The sequence below is a fragment of the Zeugodacus cucurbitae genome, chromosome 6 (genome assembly GCF_028554725.1).
Source record: "Zeugodacus cucurbitae isolate PBARC_wt_2022May chromosome 6, idZeuCucr1.2, whole genome shotgun sequence".
NCBI lineage: Eukaryota > Metazoa > Arthropoda > Insecta > Diptera > Tephritidae > Zeugodacus > Zeugodacus cucurbitae.
This window is the reverse complement of record NC_071671.1, coordinates 61,157,868-61,180,350: the sequence shown is the minus strand read 5'-3', so window position 1 is coordinate 61,180,350 and position 22,483 is coordinate 61,157,868. Positions and strand designations below refer to the sequence as shown.

Sequence of the window (22,483 nt, the reverse complement as noted above, 5' to 3'; positions counted from 1 at the left end):
GTTGAAAATTATAAAATTGGTATTAAAAAAGAGACCATTTATTAACGTAAAAAACGAAATTTTTTCAGAACTACCCCATTTTTTGGTATTTTTCAAAAATCGTAAGTTATTGTATAGGAAATTTATTCAACTTTAATAACCTTTTTGAATTTTTTTATTTCAGCAACTCGGCCGTAATGATGTCAGTAGTTAGGGACCTTATTTTGGCATCTCCAAAGACTGCATATAACTCCGTTATTTTTCAATATTTAGAAAAAAAAGAAATGTTTAAATTTAGCTGAAAATATACCTTATTATGTGCAAAAAACTTCGAAACAATCGATCGAGTACTTTCTTTAAAAAAAAAAAATCGCCGAAATCACCAAATTTTTCATTGGTTACACTGGTATAGCCCCTTAAGTTTGCTAAGGTCTCAGATATCTGATATTAACTGACATATACGGTATAAAGTCCACTGGACGTATATGAGATATCTGGGGTCTAGAGGAATGTGACCATTTTTCACATCTCCTTGAATTTCTTTTTAACATCAAAGGGATTTACCGATATTTTCAATAAAAAATTAGCCCTAAGCTTCGGGGTACTCATATTCGGTACCAGAGGCCTTGAAAAGTTTTAGTCCGATTTTGTCAATTTTTCGATGATTTCGTTGAAATTGGTCGAGTACTAGCTTTCGTAATACTTTTTTCTTTTATCCCCTCAATTTCTTCTTCTTCTTCTTGACTGGCGTAGACATCGCTTACGCTTTTATAGCCGAGTCCAAAACAGTGCGCCACGTATCCCTCCTTCTGGCAGTTTGGCGCACAACCGCATAAGCGGGTTTCGCCTTCTCACTTTAGCTCGCCTCCAAACGGATGTCTGTTGGCTACCCAGAGGATACTTGGTCTAAGACCGGAAGTCGTGAGCTGCTTGAGCCACATGTAAAAGAATCGTTTCTGGCCAATCCCAAGTGAATGACAGTCAGAAACTTTCCTCACTTACGTGAACTTCTACATATGACTCCATCCTCCTATTTTATCCCCTCACTTTACTATTAAAAAACACCTATTACTTCAAACAAGTCCAATAATTATCTCACACTACCTTTTTCACTCATTATACCCATGTGTGCATATTTCTTATTTCAGCCACCTCTTTTCGCCATATTTCATCACAGATATTCCCAAATTTAACGCCCACTAGACCCACCACTCACATTTATCGGTCGCCACCAGGCATAAAGTCGTATACCACCGGCAAGGCGTCGTACAAATTAAAGCTTATGTGAACAATTTGCCATTTGACAATGACAACATTTGCGAAAATTTACAACCGCTTTATTGAACAATAAATACAAACTCGCCAGCAAACATATATACAAACATACATGCGTACACGTTGGTAAATAAACGAGCGCGCTGCGAATTCAAAAGCGCAAAAAATGCTGGAAAATGCCGTGGCAATAAAGCACGCGGTCAATATACCTACATACACAGCAAGTGATGTGACGCAAAAGCAACAAGCACTAACAACTACAACAATAACAACAATGTTTACATAGTCACCAGTATTTCAAAATGACTATGCATACACAACAACAACAACAAACATGAAAATTGAAATGAAAAACAAGCAGAAAAACTGCAATTTCCGCAGCGGCGACGGCAACTGTCAAGGCGGCAGCGGACGGCCGGTAAAATTTGCATTGCATGGAGTGGTGAAGTAACAACAACTTGTCGCTCGTTTTTTGCCGCCAAACTCTATTCCAACTGTAATAAAAACGGCAGCAGCAGCCGACGCGCAACAGTAGTCTGAGGCAATGTGGCAATGCGGCAAGTGGTGTGTGTGGCGTGTGGCTCTCGGTGGCACACAGTCAAGGTACTCGTGCGCAAAAGCAACAACAACAATTGGTGTTGATTTTAGCCATCACGCCGCAGTGATTCTTGTTAGTTTTTGGCATCTTTCAACAAACGGTTTTCCGTCACTCCGTTGCACTGTTGCAACCAACAGTTTTTGCTTGAACTCGAACTTATGCTGTTAGCGTTTTGTCGTTGCTGTTGCTTTTTTTCATTTTCTAACGAGTTTGCGATTTTGCAATTTGTTTGTTTTGTTGTCATGTTTTTGTTTCTCTTGTTTATTTATAACTTTTTTATACCCAGCAGGTCTTATTGATAGTAGGGTGTTTGAAGTTCTTACACTTTTATATAAGAGTTGTTTTCACTGAACTAACGGTAATTTTTTTGAAAAATAGTTCTCATTCGATATTATGCACCTATGCCAGCGATTCTTCCAATCGTCGAAACAGTTCTCAAACACGATTTTTGAGATAGTCTTTGGCTCTTTCAGCTATTCCTCGTATGCTTGTAAAGCGAAGGCCTTTTAAGGTTTTTGAGAATTTTTGGAAATAAGAAAAAGTCACAAGGCGCCATGTATTGTTTTTGGTCAATACATCAAATCACGAACAAGCAAAAAAATGTGGGCTTTTACCAAAAGAAACTCGCAATGCTTATAAAAATAAGTCTCACCTTAGAGACTGTTGCAGACATCGACAGATGTATCGTAGTTCAGGGGCATGTATATCAAGATAATAAAAAATGTTTGACAATCGGGCTCTCCAAACCTACAACCTCTCCCTTATTTTTCCAACGCATTTCGTTCTGAGGGGACTTGCTGATATAATTCATAGGATTTTTTAAACTGAGAAATTATAAGCCAACTTCTAATATATCCTTCATTAAAACCTCTTTTGAACTACAGTTGAACTTACCGCACTCGAATCACCATAATCCATAAAAAAAACTTAGGGGGGTTCTAGTGCTCAGGTCTCGTTGTAACGCGCTCAGTCCCAACCACGGCTGGCGGGCACCGTGGCGGAAGGCCTCGAGTTATGGAAGGCAATTTGTATGAAATTTGACTTCTATTGCCATTTCTAGAGTTCGAGATATGAAAGTTCAACTGTAGTTCAAAACATATTTTAATGAAGGACATGTGTTAGTATCCTTATTAATAGAGCTACACAGTTTTTCTACAATAGAAACTACCTGATTAGTTTCATAAATCAATTTACAGACCCCCAAAGACCAAAGTTAGACATTAGTAAGTCTATTGCCGGTTTTTACACAAAAGTGATAACTAATTGTGGACTTTATAAAAACAACGAAAACCTCAACGAAATTGTTTTTTAATATTAGCTTAACAGTGGAAAGAGAATATAAGCTATCTTTGGTAAGACGATTCGAAACAATTTGATTCGCAGAAGAGTCAGAAAACAAATCCATAGAAATATAGACAAGAGGAAACCCTCAACTACTCTTGCTTTTTCTCCTTCCGGATCTAAAACACCACCTCCAGAGAACCTGCCCAAAGTTAATTAAAGGCTAAAAATCATATCGATATGAAGTGAAATGCATTGCTTCACGAAATCTTCCAAATGTGTATATAATATTTAACGATCCTTGAACCCAAAAATAACTGTTTTTATAATATTCAAAAACCATAAGATTTTATTTTAACAAACCAGGTTCATAATTCATGAGCGTGGAAATTTGATAAAACTTGAAAGAAAAATATCGATAAAGAATCGACTTCTTCAAAGTTATGTCACAGTCACTTCCAAATTTATACGCCTCGGGTATCCAAGCAACGCACCCGCCTAAGTAAATCCCTTCTTGCATTTATTAGTATGCAACAAGTTTGTGTCTTAAGTCATTTGTTTTGCAAATAATTCTTTTTTTGTTTCTTTCATTTTGTTTACTTAAACATTTCTGTGTCTGTGTGTGAGTTGTGCTGCAGCAATGCATTTTGATTGTGCGCATCTGCAGTAGTCAAGCAGGAAGCTGTCTGCTACCATACGTTATTTGGTTAATGTTACTGCCATTGGTTTGTTGTTGTTGTTGTTGTTGTTGTTGCTGTCGTCGTCATTAACATCTTCTTTTTGCGAACTTCTTCAGCAAAGTTCAATTGCAATTGAGTTGATAGCAAGTGAAAAAGTGTCTGTTGCTTCCTTGAGATTTATGTGCCATTGAATGCAGCGAATGCAACTCTGTGCAACAGTGTGTGTTTACATATGAATTTGTATGTACGATTATGTGTTTGTATGACGCTGAATATGTAACTTTGAAGCGTCTGCCTTTCCGACGCCAGCATTCAAGCGCGCATTTGTCCGATTTCGTCGATTGTCGGCAAGCAGCAAGTTGCCACAGTGCACTGCCGTTGCTGCCACATAGCAGATGCTAACTGCTTGTGATTGTGGTGTCGATAAAGTTGAGGAAATGAAATTTTTGTTGAGTACTTTTTTCACATGCGATTATTCGGCTTTTGGCACATAAATTCAAGTGGAATGCTTTTAATTTGGTTGCAGTTACTGCATTTGAATTTATTTTTATTTTATTTCCGCATTGTGAGATTTTAATTAATGAAATTCGATTTTGTGGAATGCTTTTATCTTAATTAAGATGATTAACAAACGATAGTCAATAGGTAAAACTTAAAATCAACCACGCCAATGGAAATATTTTCATTAAAAAACTTATGCAAATTTGTACATCACTTCAACAAAAATAGCAGAGATTATTTAATCGCATAACAAAATACCGACTGAGACTTGGTATGAAAGGAATGACGCTTGCATTAAAGGACTGACCCTTGTGTGGTCAGAAATGTTTTTGTTTACTTTTCCTAATATCGCTTTCATTTCAAATTTAAATTTAATGATAGAAACAAAAATTAAAAAAAAAAAAATAAGAATAAAATTTAAATCTTTACATGAGTATTTCTTTTTCCTTGAAATTATTTTTTTTCGATGCACTCTTACTCAAGTGATGATATAAATGACTACAAAGCTCACACACATCATCATGTCACGTGATGTGATACTTAAATGTTTGTTCTTCGTGGTTGCTTTTGGTTAATTAGGTAACATTCGATTGGCAGCTGCGGTTTATTTTGAGTCATGATAGGACCTTATAACTCAGGTTAGCTTCCTTTAAGTTCGATCCATTTTGAAATAGTTAAATATTACCGGAAGTTTTTAAGAAAATTTTAAAGTATTTACTATTTAGTAAAAACTCCGCCAATTCTTTTAATAATTAGGTTGTTTCAACTTCAAATTTTTTTTCATTTTGATTGTTTCATTAACATTATGGATGGAGATTTTGTCTTTAAACCTTTTTATCTGCTACTCGATCTTAAATGTACCCGCTGTCATACCACCTATGTCCCTTAAGTATTTTGATAAAGTGGGATTGCCTGGTAGCTTATGTTTAAAATGAGTATCTTCTGTTTGCTTAACTCAGAAAGTTGCACCCTGAAATAAATATCAGTGAGCAGAGGAGATCAATATGGAAATAAAGGTCTATTTTGAAAGTTAGGCTTCGAAATTTCACACCTTCGAACCGGTATTAAAATGTTGGAGACTGTTCGAATGCCCATGCATTACTCTAGATGGAGATTATGTCGAAGTATCAAGTCATATTTTCATTCAAAATAATGTTTTTTTCAGCTGGTGTAGAACATTAACAAATACAACCAGTTTTTCAGTGTTGGAAACTAAACTTTCTGAGAGTCTGATGTCTAAAATACGGTTTTTTACTAAAGAGATCGATACCACTATTTCTTTATCAAAATTATGATATTCTTTTACAAAATATTCTTCGAAAAAATAGAGAAAATAGACCAAAGAAAGAGGATTCAACCTTTGAACTGTAACATTTGGTGGGAACTCATAAATCTTTCTGAACTTATCAGTAAAATTAAACAAACACATTAATTAACAAATATGTAGGTTAATACAAATCGCAAAAGTCAGTTTCATAACGAAAAGAAAATATTTTCATTAAAATAAAAATCGGATATTTTACAAAAATTATTTGTAATTTATTTTTATTTTACTTAATTTATGTACACATGTTACACATATTTTTTATAGCTATGTACAATCGTTATATAAAAATTAATTTTTCGATTTAAATTTTTTTCTAAAACCTAAAAACAAAAATTATAACATTTAAATTATAACAGTTACACACAATAAGACCACTGAATGATGAAAAACTAAAGAATTGTGAATGGTCTTAATGGGAGCGTAACACAAAAATCGTGTGAAAGAATCGCTAAATTTCAAAAATTAAATTAAAAATAACAGAAAATACAAAAACAAAAAATTGATGTATGTAAATACGTACGTATGTATATAAAATAGCGGTAATAAAGTGATGTATAGCATCATGACTAATTTGTACACGTTGGAAATTATAATAATGGAGAGCAGAAGAAGAAAAATAAAATATAAATTCGAAACAAAGAACTCAAACAAAACAAAGTGGTGCAAAAATAAAGGTGTTTAGCAGCTGAAGACGTCTCTACATATATAAAAATATGTGAAAGACCTCAGCTGAGGCATTCCCGGATAGCAGAAGAATGTGCAATATTTACAAATACAAAGAGAACAGTAAGGAGAAGTCGCACACACAACGCCGGAGAGCTTCGAGCAGCTGAATCGTACATTTGCTTAACAATCATCTAGTCAGTCAGGGTGTATATGTACGCGCCACGCCTACATTTACACGCTTTCTTTGTTTGAGAGTTGAGTGTCTTAATGCTTACGTATACGCTTAATAACAATTAGGGGGGGTTCTAGTGCTCAGGTCTCGTTGTAACGCGCTTAGTCCCAACCATGGCTGGCAGGCACCCACACTTTCTCCCATACGGGTTTCCAGACGCGCTTCCATTCCTGCACTTTAACCTCCTTCCATACGGGCACTTGAATGGCTTTCCATTCGTCTTTCCACGCCTGCTTCTTTTCGGTAGCCCACGCTTGCTTCTTCTCCGTACGCCAGATTTGCACTTTCTCCTCCACCCATGTTTCGCGCTTCTCCTTAACCCAGATCTGTTTCTTCACTGGCTTCCAGATTTGCACCCATTCGATTTTCCATTCCAACTTCTTCTCCGGTTTCCAGGCTTGCTGTTTCTCTGTCTTCCATTCTTGCACCTTCTTAGTTTCCCATTCTTGCTTCTTTTCGATCTTCCACTCTTGCACCTTTTCGGTTTTCCATTCTTGTTTCTTCTCGGTTTTCCATTCCTGCTTCTTCTCGGTGCGCCACACCTTCTTCCATACGGGCTTCCAGATGAGCTTCTTGCGCCACAAATCGTGACTGGTGTACTCCCAACCTTCGTGATCTTTGCCCAAGTACTTCTCGCCGGGTACGCCCATCTTCACCCATTCGGGCACGAACATTTGCTTCCAGTCGGGCACTTGCACTTCGCGCCACACCGGCACCTGTATGTCACGCCAGATGGGCACTTGTATCTCCTTCCAGACGGGCACTTTTATTTCACGCCACACCGGTACCTTGATTTCTTTCCACACAGGCACTTGGATCTCACGCCAAATGGGTACTTGTATTTCTTTCCAGATGGGTTTGGTGATTTTCTTCCACTCCGGCACTTTTTCCTCCTTCCAGGCGGGCACTTCACGCTCCTCAATGTGTGGCTTCTTGACGATCTTCCAATCGGGCACTTGTACCTCCTTCCAAATGGGCACCTGCACCTCCTTCCAGATGGGTACTTGTATTTTCTTCCATTTCGTTTCCCACGCCTCCTTCTTTATCGTTTTCCAGACCTGCACCCAGTCCTCCTTCCATGTGAGCTTCTTCTTCCACACACCCTCGGGCGGGTGCGCAAATGTTAGGCTTACGATAAGCGCGCAGCTGGCGCCTAAAAGCTGTAAAACAGAATTGAGAATAGGGGATAAACGATTTGAGGTTAAACGATTTCTTTTATCTGGATGATGTTTATATGATTTGTTTTCTATTTAGTTTATGTTATTTTTGTATTATTTTGTTATTTTTTGTATGGAGCTGAGAGGCGTGGTAATGTTTTGTTGTTATTGAAATTGAAAAATATCGTCAATTGATTGTGAATATCGATAACTTTTATTTGGAACAAAAATATCGATATTTTATAATAAATTTCATGAGTAAAATAGAAAAAATGTTTTTTTATTGTTTTGTGGGGAAAATTATTTCAAAAGATGGCCTTTATATTTAAAACTTAGAAAACTATTTATCGAAAAAAATGTTATATAATAAAAAAACTAAGCCACATACTTTAAAAACTGTTGAGGAAGTCTTTAAAAAAATTGATAATAAAAAAAAAATTCAAAAATATGAAAAAATAAATTAAATTATAAAATTTAAATTAACAGTATACAAAAAAAAACTAAGAAAACATTTTTTTATTTTCTAATTAAAGAAATTGGATTTAATACCAAAAAGTTATGGAAATATAATAAATAAGAATATTTATTTTAGAAAATAAGGAATTATTCAATACAGAAATATGTTCAAAATTAGTTAAAAACAATTAAAATTCGAACTTTTATATTTTTGAAATTTTTCAGTAAATATGTTGATAATAAAGTTGATGTTCTGTTTTGAAAATGTCATAGCAACGAAATTTGCTTTATTTTAATTTCACAATTTTTGTTAAATTTTATAGTCAACGTAGATAAATATATGTATGATGAAAATATCAGCACAAAATTCTAAGGACGTCTTGATCTTATATAAATTATCCGAAATAAATTATATTTTTTATAATTTGAAATTTTTTATTTTATTTATTATCCTTGTCTGGCAGAGAGCTCTTTTTTTATTTTGTTTTTCTTTTATTTTATAAAAAAAAAATATTTAATTTTTTATACTTTATCAATCATTTATATTATTTATAAAACATCTTTTTTTATTTTATTATTAATTGGTTTATTTTTATAATGTTTATCATTCTTTAAAAAAATAATAACATTTATATTTTTAGATTTTTTAGCACTTTGAATATTTTTCACTTTATTTTTATTATTGTTCAACCACCACTAATTTTTTCCAATTTTTTATATTTTTGGATATATATTTTATATATATATTTTTTTTTTATATTTTTAATTTTTTTTTTAATATATTTCTTTATATTTAATTTAACATTTTTCCAATTTGCTCAAACACCCACCAATAATTTTAGGGATCTCATCGCTTGAACCCCTTGCGTCGCGTTTAAAGGCGATAACTGTTAAACACCAGTGAATGTATGCCTCTGTTGAGGTCTTCCAAAAACACTACCCACATTTCTCTGCTGCACATCTATTTATATTTTGGAAAACAAAAATCGCCGATAAACACCGACGACAGCCAAGTTGTGTGGCAGCGACGTGCGCGTTAAAGCCCGTACAACAACAACGCCAGCGAAACCAACAACAATTAAATGAGCGCATACTCCACACTAAACCAAAAATGCAAAGCAAATGAAACCAAACCAAAAACAAAAGCTTAAATTCACAGCGCTGCCAAACGCTTACGACGGTCTCGCTGCAGCCGCTGATCTCAAGTATGCGCGCAGTCGTGCAGTCGGTCAGGTCAGTCTCAGCGCTGTTGTTGGTCATCATACAAAAGCGCCCACCAACCAACAATTCATGAATTAATAGCGGAGCGCAATCGAAAAGTTGCCGAAAATCGCGCGTTCGGCCCGAACCTACCGTAAACGCATTTACAGCAACAACACCACTGCTAGTTTAAATGCGCAAAATTTGGCCAAATCAAACTCTTCGCTGAACTTGTGGAACGAAATGAGAATTCAACACGCGCTGCGCCGTCGTGGGGCCCGCAAATGCAGTGCTACAGCACTAATTCACCACACCTTTAAGCCGGCGCGCTGTTGATACACCTCCGCGTTGTGAACGAGAGTGAGAGTGAATTCCACAAGCCGGCGCTCGCTCGGCGACCGAACAAAAGTGAGAGTCATTAAATTTGAATTCGGCTTAGCGCCGCTGCTGTTGGATGGATGGCACTTCTTTGTTGGCGCTGCTGCCAATGTCGCCGCTTGAAGTGGTGGCATTAACACCAACTCTGGCGCTGCGACACCACTCTGCAGTCGGCGCCGCACCTTCGGCGAGTGCGAATGCCCCACTTGAGGTGCCATGCACAATTTGATATGAAATTAAGTGGAGTGGAGTGTTGATGGAGTGGATATGTGTTTGGATGTTGTAAGAAGGTCAACGCAGCAATGTTATTTATCATATTTGCTGTTGTTGTTGCTGCTGCTTTGGTGTAAATGTAACATAATGAATGTGCAGGTGCTTATTTGAGGTCAGGAGTGCAGTGAAATGAGATGAGGATATAGTATTGGAAATATTATATGCATGGAGAAGCTTGTGAGAAAGTTGTAACTCAAGTAGTTATTCAAGGACTTTTAAACACTATTAATCGAATAACAAACAATAAGATTGATTTTCTTGTGCTCGAGACTTTATACCTTTCAGCTGGATCATTGACTTATTTTGAACTTATTTAGTTTGCAAATATGAGGGGATGAAGAAAGAAACCTTATGAGAAAATAAGACATAAATTGAGATAAATCAATAAACATACATAGACCATTGCAGACCTAAAAGCTATTTGTACAACATGGCCATAACCCCATCAGATTATTGTAGCCTCTACGACGTGGAGACTGAAACAGTGGAGCACCTGCTTCCTAATTGTGTAGAACTTAGTAGGGAGAGTAAAATTTCCGAATTCTCAAAGTACGGAACAGAACAGCTTTTTGGCACAAGCACAAAGTTATAATTTATTAGAGAGATTGGACTGGATAAGATACTGGGAAGAATAACGGATGGGATAATAGACCACAACTAAAACTAGTCACTTCTATTAGAGTTGACCATAACTTTATAAATCTCTTGCTTTTGCCTATCAAATATTGTGGCTAATAATATGTATTATAAACTACTGACCTAGTTATAGTTATCAGATATAATATATTTTATTTCCCTAAAGAGTCTTAAAGGTTACTTCTTTTCAAAAAAATGCTCAATACCGAAACAAAACAAGAATAGTTTATTAATTGAAAAGCCCCTTATTCAAATTTTTTTGCAATTATATCTTCTTCACCTTCTCAAATGACGTTTTCACAGCTTAAAAACTTATGTTGACATATGCCGAAATTATGACTTTTTCACATTCAATGTCATTGCCCTAATTTGCTATTAACAAAAATCACCAAAAAATGCGAAATAATTTCATCAATCAATCTAAAACTAGCTGATCAACGCACCACGTGGTAGTGCTTTACAGAAAGGCTTAACCCTGCCATTGCGATATGTGACATTTTTACTATCATATTTTATGCGAATGGAAATCACAGAAGAAGAAAGATGAAAAAAATAATAAATGATAAACTCAAAACTTTTAATGACATACTTTATTACGAGGTAACGATAGTATTGCGATTTGTAATTTAAAATAATTGAAACTATACGTGTATAATGAAGCGTCGACAAGGTTTTTGAAATTATTATAGGTTTCAGTAACATTATATAAACCAAATTCAACTTCTACCATACAGCTTACAAAAAAAATATTTTAAATAGATTAATCGTTAATAAGAACTAATATTATTAATTTTGTATAAGAGTTTCAAAGTCAATTTATTCAGATATTTGAGTTGGGTTCCGTGAACTAATAATTTAAAAATATCCCTTAATTTTTTTTTTTTTTAATACTTTAAATTTATGTCATTTATGAGGGGTTAAGCAAAACTCTACTGATCAAAAAACCCCAAATTCAAAATCAATAAGTATCATATAACGAATATCTTACAATTACAACAAAGAGATCGCGGAGTTTCAATCAAAATATGCTGATAAATATTTATGAAATGTATACCTTCATAGTAAAAAAAAACTTTATAAGGAACAGCACATGAGATATATATATATATGTATATTGTGGTTCCAACAACTAAGAGGCGCTGTTAATCGACTCAAATTTCGTCAATTAACCAATTCTTCAAATTAATTAGATCGCTAATTGAATCCTTTAATAGCGTTTTTCTACAGCCAAATTAATTGATCGATCAACATTTTTATTGAGAAACCCTTTTTTGCCTTTTACACTTTCGGCTACTAGATAATCGATCAGCTCTTATATATTTTTGTTTTTGCTTTTCATACGAAGTTGGTAAGTTTGATTAATATGCTGATTAATATGTTTAGCAGCGACCGTACCTTTTTTTTACCAAAAAAATACAGCCAATCGCAGACAAAGATCGCATATATAACTAAGAGATCTACCAACGTACCAAAGAGTAAAGTTCTACCAAAATAATTCGACTACATTCTTGAGCTACTTTAGTTTTAAATATATTTAAGATTTTAATAAATTAATTTAATACATTAAGATTATAATTGAGAAACCAATTTTTCCTTTCTCACAGCCGGCTACTCGATTAACGATCAGCTGTTATAAATTTTTTTTGTTGCTCTTCATAAGAAGTTGGTAATTTTCAACAGCTTATTGATATTTTATAAAATAACCACAAAAAAATTTCAAGCGGAGCAACAACCCGCAGAGTTGCATTCCAGTTTCAACTAGCTTTGTATTAGATTAAAAATTAATTTAGTAAAATTGGATTATCTTTTTCTATGGTAAATCGATCTAAACCAGCGCTTTAAGTAAAGTAAAGGCCAGCTGAATCATTAATTAACCCTTGTACGAAAAGGTTATAAGTCGAGTTAAGCTGCTTCAAAAAATTAAAAAAAAATGCAATCAAATATTTTAGCAGCTTCCACGATTAACAAAAATTTAAGCAAAACTAAAATTTATCTAATATTCATGTGGGGTATAAAAATGAAAAACCTACTTCATCTAACATTCAATGAAAAGTGCAAGTGAAGAGCTAAATGTTGTAAGAGTGAGAAAATTGCTGGCAAGTGGAACGAATTAGTTAACAAAACAGAATTACGTAGACAAAAAGCAAAGCAAAGATGCTGCTAATGCCCCAGAAATGTGGCCCCTTTTGATGGTTTTTTCTCCATTGCTAATTGGTATTTCACTTTTGTGGCAAGTTGTTCGCTGATTCAGTGGCGCCAATTCCGTCAACAGCAGCACTTTTTTGCAAGTTGCTAACTTTTTATCTGCACTTCTATCTGTTAGTGGTTTTTTGTTGTTATCTACCAACTAGTAGCTACCGGTTTTCGCGCTTATTTGCTTAGTTATTCAGCCTTTTCTTCTCGAATAATGGATTTTTTTGTATAATTTTTTGCACGACTCTTTTATTTATTTCTTTGCTGTAGTCAGCTGTTTGTATTCAGCCAATTTGTCTGTTTTAGCGTTTGTTTCATCGACTCTTTGTCAACTCGTAAATTTCACTCTCATTTGCAAACGACCTTTGCGGGGTGAAACGAACGCGGTAGCCATAAACTAGCGCGCGCTTAGACAGACACTAAACCAAAAGCAAATACACGCAAGCGTTGTTTGTGGGTTTTTTTCTGCAATCTCCATAAGCTCTAATGCAATAACTCAGTTGTTGTTGTTTTTGCTTCAGTTTTTAAGTCTCTTTCGTCTCCTTTTATTACCTTTAGTTTATACGGCTTTTAGTTTTTATGATTCATTTCCATTTCAGTGATTTTTAATACAACTTTTTTCATGATTTTTTTCTCATCTCACTTTTTGTGGTGTTTTTTGCAGCTGACTTTAACATTTTAATACCTCGCATCTTATTTATTTAGATTTTGTTTTTGTTTATACTATTGTTAACGGAAATTTAGGTGAGCACGTAATAAGTGCAAGTGTAATGCGGTAGCCAAGAAAAAAAGGGCAACAAATACAACAACAATTGTAATGCATACTATCAAGCAGTTGTATAGTAAAATGTAGGGAATGAGTGACGGATGAGTTGTTATGCTGCAGATTTAGGTCGCAATTACAAATGTAGTTTGAAATATGTACGTAGTACCAAGGTTTATTCACCACACTTATATCATACTATTCATTCAACATACTAAATTGTGTGGGTAAGAGGCTTTTAATTGAAATTCAGTTATTTGCGAAATTTATTTTATTATTAGCACTATAAGTGGAAGCGTCTTTTAAAGGTGACTTACTTTTTTCGAGTTCGAAATATGCGAAAACTTTTTCTTTTAATGTAATAGTTGAGGTTAGGTGAGGAATCTAAAGGCTAACCCAGCAGTAACTCTGATTTCTATGTATATAGGAACACAAAACTGAAAGAAAACAAGTAAGGATGGGCTAAGTTCGCGTGTAACCGAACATTTTATACTCTCGCAATTTATTTATTTGACTTTATTTATATTATGTAATACACAATTTGACCCACATATTCGTCATATATATTGTATAAAGTCCATTGAAAGTTGGAAACCATAATATTAGACTAGAAGCACCGAGGTCCTCGTGTTCGATATATGGGGCCTTAAAAACCTATGGTCCGATTTCGGCGATTTTTAGAATGGGGCTGCCACACTATTAACATAGTATTTGTGCAAAGTTCTGCACCGATATCTTCACTAGTGCTTACTTTATATATTGTAAAGTAAACGATTCAGATTGTCTTCAAAGTTCTGGTATATAGGAAGTAGGCTTGGTTGTGAAGCGATTTGGCCTATTTTCACAAGATATCATTGGGATGTAAGCAAACTATTACAAACCAAGTTTCATTGAAATCGGTCGAGTAGTTCCTGAGATATAGTTTTTGACCCATAAGTGGGCGACGCCACGCCCATTTTCCATTTTGTAACAAAATCTGAAAATCTGAGTGCAGCTTCCATCTGCCATTTCTTATGTGAAATTTAGTGTTTCTGCCGTTTTTCGTTAGTGAGTTAACCCACTTTTTGTAATTTTCAACCTAACCTTTGTATGGGAGGTGGGCGTGGTTATTATCCGATTTCTTTCATTTTTGGACTGTACTAAGAAGTGGCTAAACAAAACGACTGCAAAAAGTTTCGTTTATATAGCTCTATTGGTTTCCGAGATATGTACAAAAAACCAATTAGAGGGCGGGACCACGCCCACCTCCCCAAAAAAATTACATCCAAATGTGTCCCTCCCTAATGGGATCCTATGTTTCAAATTTCATTTTCGTAACTTTATTTATGGCTTAGTTATGACACTGTATAGGTTTTCGGTTTCCGCCATTTTGTGGGCGTGGCAGTGGACCGATTTTGCCGAAAGCAACCTCCTCAGGGTGCCAAGGAACATGTGTTCCAAGTTTCATTAAGATATCTTAATTTTTACTCAAGTTATCGCACGGACAGACGGACGGACAGACATCCGGATTTCAAATCCACTCGTCATCCTGATCATTTATGTATATATAACCCCATATCTAACTCCTATATTTCTCGGTGACACAAACAACCGTCATGTGAACAAAACTATTATACTCTGTGCAACAGGTTGCGAGAGTATAAAAAAAGAAACGGATTTTTAATGATTTTGGTTGGCTAGAGATACTCTATATAACTCTCTCCACTTATGATTGTGTAGTAAGCAATGTGGAATCCTTGGAATCCCTTACTTGACAGAATGAATAAAAAACTTAAGATAATACCGAATTTTTGGCAATCCCACGACTCCGCCAATCTATAAAATCAGAAGTCATTACTTTCCGAATACCCAATAAAAACAGCCGAAAGCCTTTTAATTTAGAAACAGTATTGTAGTAAATAACATTACTAAACTTAATCAACTATGCGAGCTAAGCTCAACATCCTCTTCATGTATACCAGGAAGACTAACATGACACAAACTCCCACCTTTCAACAACAACCATTCAGTCCATCCTATCATATACCTCCTGTTCGATTATTTTTTTCCAATAAATTAACAAATAAAACGGAAATCGCCTGCGCCACTAAAATCACTGCCTCTTGACCTTAATGTCTGTGAATGTCACGTGGGCGCAGCAATCAAAACCAAAAGACATATCGGCTTTAAAAAGAAGAAGAAGATGTAAAAGTAATCATTTTGCTGTCTCAATATAAAGTTGCGGCCATTTATGAGCAGAGGTGTTGCGCAACAATCAACACTAACACAGACAAGCAACCACTAACACAACAAGCAAGACCAAAAACGGCAGGCAAGCGAAACAAATGTGGAAAAAAAGAAGATGAGCAGCAACAGAAAAAACGAAAACATAAAGGAGTCTGCAGGCAGCAGGAAGACGCCGATAAGTGAAGTGTCGCATTGGCAGTTGTGATGCGGCAGCTGGCTATGGACATCGTTTATTGGTTATGCGAACAACACGCGAATGCGGACATGCAACAACTCGCATGTAATGCTTGCTGTGAAAGTTCAGAGGGCAGCGAGAAGACAGAGATTATTATTTTTTATTAAGACATACTCGTTGGAGAAATAATACGAAATTCAATGTCTGCTTGGGATTTTCGATTTGGTAGAAATTTTTTGATTTTGTTGGAATTCAATGGCAAATTTATGTTAATTAAAAAAAAAGGGTGTACAAGGAAATATTAAAAAAAAAATGTTCTCTCTTTCTCGCTCTCTGGTTCGGTATTTCAAATAATTTGTTGCCTAGATTTAGGTGCATAAATCATATATTAGTAGAGTCTCATACCTATGGAATCTTAACATCCAACTATAAAATATAAAAAGATTTCCGAGAGATCCTCTAAAAATAATTGTTATTTTTAATTTCGGCACCGTTACGTTTTCCATCCATTTCGCGGATGCAACTGCAGTTTCTGACCAAGCTGTCTTTTTTATTCACTTTATTATTTTCTCCATGTGCCATCAGATGACGGTTATGCCATAATCGCAGTTGAAATACTTTTGATTTGAGAGTTTTTCTTTTATTTTTTGATTTTTTTTTATATTTTTTGTGTTTTCATATTTTGTATCGCTTTTAATTTTCTGCATACCTTAAATTTTTTGTTAAAAAAATAATAACTCTTATTTCGTTTCTCCACTTTTTCGCTAACTACTTTGACTACTTTCATTCATTAATGTTAGCCACGTGCTTTTGCAATGAATTTCGCTTTACGAAATGTTGTGCTCAGCGGCGTACTTGAAGGACGTTTAATGATTTGAATGCAAGTGTTCCCTGTAGGAAAAATGTATTGGTAAAAAATAAAATATTATTCTGGATAAGCAAACATCCATCGCCCTAGATATGATATTTATTTACATATAAATAATATCTTTTTGATATATCGAATTTTAAATATTATTTGCCTTTATTGAAACATTTCAATAATTTCGATTAATTTTTCAATGCTAACAATAAATCCTCAATTATAAGTTATCTCTTTTAAATTATCCCAATATGCAAATTAATATATCATTCAACAATCACTTACATCCTTTCGACCAATTCTTTCATTTTGTAATTAATGATGGAGGTACCAATGACCAATCAAATCTCTGAATCTATATACAACTTTGCCGATATTGGGAAAAGTCTGACATTTAATTGTTACAGTCGCTCCCAGATAAATACCATTGACCTCATCCAAAATCTAAACAAGTCCATGCAAAGCCCCGCCCAAAATATAAACAAACCCTGCCAAAGGTCAATGACCTCAATCAAAATGTAAACATACAAAGATCTATGACCTCGGCCAAAATAAAAACAAACCCCTGTTAAAGGTCAATGACCTCGGCCAAAATGTAAACAAACCCCGCCAAAGGTCAATAACTTCAATCGAAATGTAAACAAACCCCTGTCAAAGGTCAATGACCTCGGCCAAAATGTAAACAAACCCCGCCAAAGGTCAATAACTTCAATCGAAATGTAAACAAACCCCTGTCAAAGGTCAATGACCTCGACCAAAATGTAAACAAACCCTCGCCATAGGTCAATGACCTCGACCAAAATGTATACAAACTCTTGTCAAAGGTCAATGACCTCGACCAAAATGTAAACAAACCACGGCCAAAGGTCAATAACATAGGCCAAAAGGTAAACAAACCCCGTCCAAAGGTCAATGACCTCGGCCAAAAGGTAAACAAACCCCGGCGAAAAGTCAATGACCTCGGCCATAGGTTTGTTTACATTTTGGCTGGGGCAATGGTAGGGGGTTGTTTACATTTTGGTTGATGTCATTGAACTGTGACAGAGGTTTGTATACATTTTGGGATCATATGATATGAGGTTTGTTTATATTTTGAGGAGTCGCGTGAGATCAGATTTAGGTATGAAGTGGTACGAAAACTGAGGTGTGTTTAAATATTTGTATGTTAAGGTCTGGTTTGTTTATTTTTTGAGGTTAGACGTGAAATTTGGTTTGTTTTCATTTGGAGGGGTCTCTTTGCGTCATGTTTAATTACGATTTCAATATTCACCTAAACTTAAGTGAAGTTTAAAATCGTAAGTATTTATTCTGATTTTGAGGAATCAAGTGATATCAATCTTGTGGTCACTTGAGACCAAGCTAAAGTTCATGTTCATCTCAGGTCCATGTAGAACATTTAATAATTTTCGTTTGTCTGGGAGTGTTTTACGGATGGGTCGAAGTTAGCGGGGAAAGTTGGAGGAGGAGTTTATAGTCCGGAACTTCTCATTAACTACAGCTTTAGGCTTCCGGACCATTGTAGCGTGTTCCAAGCGGAAGTGGCGGCCATAAAGGTTGCAGCGGATTCACTGCTGCGGAGTGCAGCAGCTTTCAAAAAGGTAACGATCCACTCTGATAGTAGGGCGGCAATATTAGCCTTAAGCTCATTGACTGTGCGCTCCAGGCTGGTTAAGGATTGCCAGTCCCCGCTATCAGTTGCATCGGAGCACTTTGCCATTATAATAGTTTGGGTGCCTGGCCACAGCGGAATCGCAGGAAACTGCAAGGCTGATGAGCTTGCTAGGACAGGTACTTCTGTTGCACTTACGGTGGAATGGGAACAAACAGGGGCGCCGCTGTCCTCTTGCAACTTGCTTCTGGATGAATGGGTCTCAGTCGAACTGAGCAGGCGTTGGACAGTCACTAGCACCTGTTCTGTCGCAAGATCATTCTGGCCCAAAGTAAATCGCAAGAGGTCAAGGGAACTCGTCGCCCTAAACAAGAACAATCTTTCCCAAGTTATAGGTGTTCTAACTGGCCATTGTCCCATTGGGACTCACGCGGTCAAATTAAGAATTTTATCGGATGCTAGCTGCAAAAGCTGCCTAGAAGAAGGTGAGGTAGAATCCTCCCAGCATTTCCTTTTGGAATGTCCCGCCTTTGCGAGATCTAGACAAAAAATCCTTGGATCTCACTTTTTTGGGCACCCCCGCGAACTAGCGGATACAGAAGTTAAAAACCTCTGCAGATTTGTGGTAGGTTCCAAGCGCTTTGTCGATTCATAAATAAGTGAGGGGGTTGAATTTATATGGCATCATAAAGGACTGCTCTCGATAGTCTAAGTGGGTTTCCCCCTATAGGGAAACAGCCTTCGTACCTAACCTAACCTAACCTGGGAGTGTTTGCCAAATATATCGACTAATGTGAGAGATATTTTAGTTGTATTGAGTAGAAATATTTTCACGAGCTTATTTTCGTTTAATGTCTACAATATTGTAGATAAAACCACATATATTTAAATAAAATTGAGAAATTGGCAAAGTGGCTTACAATTTAAAAACTTTCGAACAAGGCATGTACAGAAATAGTTGATGACAACTATGAAGCCAATAACGTTAGTTGCGCTAACTAACTAAGTAAGTAAGTGAAGAGGTATGTGGAATTCACTAACTGACTGACTGCTCAACTCACTGCCCGTTCGACTAACACGACTAAAATGCGCGTGTGACGTAATCTTTATTTACGGTACAAATTGTAATAGGAATTGTCTTCACCGTTTGCATTTTTATAATAATATTATTACAGTTTTTTTCTCTTGTATTTGTATTTTGCTTACACATTTTCGGTGACACTTAGTGATGGCGCTGTTATGCTTGTAATTAAATATTAAGTAAACAAATGAAAGAAGTGTGAAGATTGTATACTATATAGACATTATGTACATATATGCTTATGTTTATATATAATGTGAAATACATAAATATTTAGTTGTGACATTTATCGCCAAACCCATGAAGGTATTGGCATCTTACTGTCTTATTATTTTTATTTCATTTATTATTATTTCTTTATTAAGATTTTGTACCATTAAAGTGTGCATAAACAAGTACCAACGCTATTTGCCACATATTGTGGCATGTGGCGTTTATTTGTTTTAGATTCGTTGCAAACTGTTAGCCAAAGCAGTTGAAGCAAATCGAATATGTTGACGCTATCAATTAAATGGAATCAACCATAAAGAAATGATATGGAAATAGATGTGCAGGTATGTGCAAATATTGACTCTGACTGGTTTACAACCCAAGTTGTTGTTGATTTGATGAGACTACTTATGACCTCAAATCATATGATTGATGTAAGTTAGTTGATGTTTGAGTTTAGACCATATTGATTGATCTGCATTTGACAAATATTTAAGGTGAATCAAAGGGCCTTTGGTTGATCAATCTGAATCAGATTTATTTTAACCGATTTTTATACTCTCGCAACAAAAGTTGCTAAGAGAGTATTATAGTTTTGTTCACATAACGGTTGTTTGTAAGTCATAAAACTAAACGAGTTAGATATGGGTTTATATATATCAAAATGATCAGGATGACGAGACGAGTCAAAATCCGTCCGTGCAACGGATAACTTGAGTAAAAATTGAGATATCTTAACGAAACTTGTAACACGTATTCCTTGGCACTCTGAGGAGGTTGCTTTCAAAAATGGGCAAAATCGGACCATTGCCACGCCCACAAAATGGCGAAAACCAAAAACTTATAAAGCGTCATAACTAAGCCATAAATAAAGTTATGAAAAAAAAAATTTGGAAAAATAGTATCGTATTAGGGAGGGGCACATTTGGATGTAATTTTTTTGGAAAAGTGGGCGTGACCCCGCCCTCAAATAGGTTTTTTGTATATAACTTGGAAACCAATAAAGCTATATAAACCAAACTTTCTGCAGTCGTTTCGTTTACCCGTTTCCTTATACAGTCCAAAAATGAAAGAAATCGGGTAATAACCACGCCCACCTCCCATACAAAGGTTAGGTTGCAAATGACTAAAAGTGGGTTATCTCACTAACGAAAAACGCAAGAAATACTAAATTTTACAGAAGAAATAGCAGAAGGAAGCTGCACTCAGATTTGTTTACAAAATGAAAAATGGGCATGGCATCTCCCACTTATGGGTCAAAAACCATGTCTCAGGAACTACTCGACCGATTTCAATGAAATTCGGTATATAATACTTTCTTGACACCCTGATGACACATGTGAATGGATGAAATCGGTTCATAACCACGACAACTTCCCATATAACTCAATTTTAAATTCCATCTGATTCCTTCAATTTATAATGTATACTTAAGGAACAAATGAAGATAGCGGAATAAAACTTTACACAAATAGTACATATCATCTCTGGCTTCACTTGAGAAAAAAATGACGAAAACGGACTATAATTTTTCAAGACCCCTGTTATCGAACATGTTGAACTCCGCGCCCAAGGGTAAATTTTAACCGAAAATATGGATAAATATCTCTGATAATTTAATGTAATTCAGAGGAAATTGTTTATTCCAATAGTGTGTCTCGGTTCCAAAAATTATTAAAATCGGATAATAACATCTCCTAGCTCCCATATACCTAATTATAGATTTTTCAAAAATACGGTAGTCTTTAATCTGTATATATGTATTAGTTAATATGTGAGATATCTTACCGAAATTAAGTGATATAGCGTACCTTGCTGGTGAAAATGAATGAAATCGGTTCAGGAATTACCTCAGCCCTCATACACTATATAGGACGATTTTAGTTATTCTATTAAACTTTATGCCGAATTTATAGGTAAATTTTGTGTGTTATCTAAATAAAATTTTTTCAATAAATTGCGAGAGTATAAAATGTTTGGTTGCACCCGAACTTCGCCTTTCCTTACTTGTTGGATATATGTATTATACATATATAGGTCAACCAATTTTTAACAGTAATAACTAAAGCTAGGCACATAGTGAAGCGCGTAGAGAATCATGGAGCAAAAATCTGATTGAGAGAATGACTTTGAACTTTGTGGGATTACTTTGTAGTATTATCGTCAATATATTTTAATTGCTACGATATTGCAAAAAGCTTATATAAAAATATATATCCACGTGTGTATATGTGAAAATATATACAAAAAATACACCCACCTCGATATTTTATATACATAACTAAGTGCAGAAGCACGCGGCAAACCTATTAAAAGTTTCATAATTTCTTCGGTTTAAGCTCCTTTCATGTCAGCAACATACGCTAATAACAGTTTTGTAATTAAAATTTTTATTGTCACTTTTATTTTGTGTCACATTTTTCTCCTTTTTTATAACAGCACAATGAATTTCGTGTTTCGTAAGACTTTTGACGTAAGTGATTTGTAGGAGAAATGGCAATTTCATTATTTTTGATTTTTGGCAGGATTTTCATTTACTAATTTTTCTTCGAATGCATTTTGAGGTGTATATGTATGTAAGTGTTGTAACATAACATATTTTCATTTAAATCATTGAAGGTTTTGCTAGCTTGTTTCAAAGCAATAAATATTTGAATGTTTTAGCTCAATTTTTGTAAGTTCATATATGGAAGAGAGTTCATAATATAAGAAGATTGCTGAATTT

The 22,483-nt window shown here is 35.2% G+C and overlaps 2 protein-coding genes across 2 annotated transcripts in view; both read right to left on the bottom strand.

Annotated features, from left to right (window-relative positions):
* Window positions 1-22,483, bottom strand: part of LOC105218825 (TBC1 domain family member 31) — a 192,105-nt gene that overhangs the window by 93,335 nt on the left and 76,287 nt on the right. The window lies entirely within an intron of this gene.
* On the bottom strand, window positions 5,832-9,130 carry LOC105219826 (golgin subfamily A member 6-like protein 25). Its single transcript, XM_011196157.3, has 2 exons — window positions 8,983-9,130; window positions 5,832-7,699 (listed from the first exon to the last, which is right to left on the bottom strand). Exons 1-2 carry the CDS (start codon window positions 9,001-9,003, stop codon window positions 6,641-6,643), a joined length of 1,080 nt encoding a protein of 359 aa, XP_011194459.2. The 5' UTR covers window positions 9,004-9,130; the 3' UTR covers window positions 5,832-6,640.